Below are 3,371 nucleotides of genomic sequence, written 5' to 3' on the forward strand. Positions count from 1 at the left end.
ATATATATATATATATATATATATATATATATATATATATATATATATATATATATATATATATATATATATATATACATATACATACATATATATATATATATATATATATATATATATATATATATATCATACATATACTTGTACATATTTCTATATATATATATATATATCAGTGTAAGATTTTTGTTGCCCGGGGTTTGCTTTAGTCACTTTACCTGTTGCTTTCATTTAGTAGCCTGAAACGTACCTTTCATTCAAGAGAAACTTCAAGAAACGCTCTGGTTCATATCAAAAATTCTTTAAGGTAATCACGCTCACTATATCAGTTTGTAGCTATGGTTTCTCGATATAATACTTTTTACAAGCAGCTCAAATGGTATGTAAAAAATGTTATAAATGGCCGCACGATGTACATCATATTAACAATACATCGTAATGTTTGTGTGCACAGAAGGGACCACAAAGGGTAGTACCGGAAACAAGAGAGCATGTATCGTAGTACTGGGTGACTTTGGTCGCAGTCCGCGAATGCAGTTTCACTGCGCGTCTCTGGCTCGACATGGCATCGATGTCGATGTGGTTAGTTATTCAGGTACACAAGAGCATGTACTGTGTGCATGTGGCAGTTTCAGATTGTGCGTGTTTGGGATTCCCGCCATCCTTACAGACTCGAGTTCCATCAAGTATTTATCCGACGCATCGGACTGTTATGGCGACGCATTGGAATGCTATTTTTATGCTGATACTCCTTTCTATCACAAAATATCAGGCTCAACTCCTCACGAGATGATCACTTCCAATCAGCGGATAGCGCAGCATTCACTGCTAACGCCTCATCAGTTGAAAGCAGGTATGGGTGCCCAAGTATATCTTGAGACTGATTGCACCTATTTGGAGTTCAGATACTTACAGATCTCCTTACAAATGTCAAGTATAGTTTCAGATTGATTCTCACTATCCGTCATGTCTGATAAGCGTAGGCTTGTGGTACATAGTGTACTTCTAAACCTGCGACATCTTCTGTGGTCAGGGCTATTTGTTCTATTCAATCATTAATACCGCACACCTTCACATATTTGCAGTTTTGCCGTCGAGATATATATATATATTACTTCTGGTACTTTATGCACATTTGGTAATTTCGTAGTGGAGAATTCCCATCCACAAGTCTGAATCCCTATTATTCTAAAATTCGAATACATGCGGATAGATAGAGCCCGAGTGGCTGTTCTACCGAAGTTTTACACCGACTCTATCGCTCGCTTTGCACACAGGCATGCCACGTGCCGTGTACCTGTTTGCAGCGGTGGTCAAAACGCTGCAATTGATAGTCACTCTGCTATATCGGCTGCTTACTGTACCCCGCCCGGATGCGTATCTAGTGCAGGTATGTTTCAGCGTAGTCGCATATTCTTGATATCCCTGATCAATGCCTCCTCTGGTATGATTTGGCAGACATCATTAAGGGCATGTATGAAGTATTTGTGGCTCGACTTGGGTCGTCTGCGGATTCTTTAAGATTTGTTTCAGCTCACACCTTCCGTCTACGCCCGCAGACACCTCCGGCTATTCCTGCGCTCGCCTGTGTGAAGCTAGCGTGTCTTCTGCGCAATTCAAAGATGGTTGTAGATTGGCACAACCTGGGCTATTCGATTCTGGCCTTGGCAAGGTATGTCAGTTTGCCTCTGCGTTGTCAAGCTATGCCATCAATACTGAAATTTAATCAACGATAAAAAATCGATTCATCAATAGGAAAACGTTAAAGTCGAGCTGTATTTGATTCTTTTATACCTCTATTTCGACTTTATCTTGTACTTAGGCCTGAAAGCTCGTTACTAGTAAGAATCTATAAAGGCTACGAAAGACTGATGGGCCCTCTGTCAGACTACAATTTCTGCGTTACTGTCGCGATGAAGGCCTGGTTGAAAGCCACGTATGTTTTCTGCGGAGTCGAATGATTCTTATTCAAAGCAAGAGGCATGTATATTGTTTTGGATTTCGATACATGCTCACCATGGGATGCGCATATATCGTACTGTTTTCTGGTCAGCATGGCCATTGGTACCCGATATGAAATTGCACGACGGTATAAAGTGAAAATTGTTCGACAATTGACACAATGTCACACTTGGTACGCATTGGACACCAAAAAGGTAAGACTTGTACGCTTTTTTACTCTATACTTGGTTTGTACAACACAGAGCAGAAAATTCACATAAATTTGTCCTATTTTATCTGTTCCATATCCTTATCTGGCGTAGGTGGGGTGTGAGCGCTAGCACGCTGTACGACAGAGCGCCCGAGATATTTAAACGCCTAGACGTGAACGACCAGCACGAGGTGGGTATGTGTTCATCAGTGGTTCGTTTTGCACACGGTAATCATTTGTAAACGAACTTCTTGCCCTCTGTTTGGTGTTTCTATACTATTATCTCACGCACGCACAGCATGGCGTCCTCAGGGGCCCACATTTTTAGGGTAGCTGTGAACTGTAAACGAGTTGGACCAAGATTTTGATACACGCCCCCCCCCTGACTTAATCCTAATATTCTATCTGTTGCACTGGGAGCAGCTATTCATCAGATTGAGCCGCAGCCACAACGGTGTACTTGACGGACTCGACACCAGCTCGACAGTCTTTACAGAGAAGAAGGCATCCACGGGTGTAGCTAGCTTAAGGTGCCGTTGTTGTTAATCTCTCTAGATGTGCATCTATTTCAATTTTATATACGGATACAATGTATTTTATTTTTATCGACGCAGTATTCCTACATATTGTTCAAGCATACACACATATATATATATATATATATATATATATGTATAGGTATTTATAAATGCGTGAAATACACATCAGTATTTATAAATATACACAAACATATATATGTATATAGAAATACAGATATATATATAAATATATATATATAATATTTATATGTATATATATATGTGTGTGTATGTATATATACATACATATATATAAATATATTTACATATAAATATATATATATATATATATATATATGTGTGTGTGTCTGTTTGTTTGAGTGGGTATATATATATATGTGTGTGTGTGTGTATGTATGTGTCTGTTTGTATGTGTGGGTATATATATGTATATGTATATATATATATGTATATAAATAATATATGTATGAAGTATATATATATATATATATAGTATATATATATATATATGTATGTATGTATGTGTATATATACATATACATGTATAGCTATATATGCATATGCACGTATATATATATATATTTTTATATATTTATATATATATATATATGTGTGTGTGTGTGTGTGTGTGTATGTACACACACATATATATCTATATATCTATGCACACACACACACAC

General features: G+C 37.2%; 1 protein-coding gene across 2 annotated transcripts in view; it reads left to right on the forward strand.

Annotated features, from left to right (window-relative positions):
* Window positions 1-438: 438 nt before the first annotated feature.
* SARC_02378 overlaps window positions 439-3,371 on the forward strand; it is a gene marked incomplete at both ends in the record, with an annotated part of 6,817 nt that continues 3,884 nt past the window's right edge. For both annotated transcript variants that reach the window (XM_014303854.1, XM_014303855.1), the window contains 7 exons: window positions 439-595; window positions 773-853; window positions 1,278-1,390; window positions 1,560-1,672; window positions 1,823-1,936; window positions 2,265-2,343; window positions 2,576-2,682. In XM_014303854.1, coding sequence (XP_014159329.1) covers window positions 439-595; window positions 773-853; window positions 1,278-1,390; window positions 1,560-1,672; window positions 1,823-1,936; window positions 2,265-2,343; window positions 2,576-2,682 — 764 coding nt within the window. The remainder of the gene's footprint in view (window positions 596-772; window positions 854-1,277; window positions 1,391-1,559; window positions 1,673-1,822; window positions 1,937-2,264; window positions 2,344-2,575; window positions 2,683-3,371) is intronic.

This window comes from Sphaeroforma arctica (genome assembly GCF_001186125.1).
Source record: "Sphaeroforma arctica JP610 unplaced genomic scaffold supercont1.106, whole genome shotgun sequence".
NCBI lineage: Eukaryota > Ichthyosporea > Ichthyophonida > Sphaeroforma > Sphaeroforma arctica.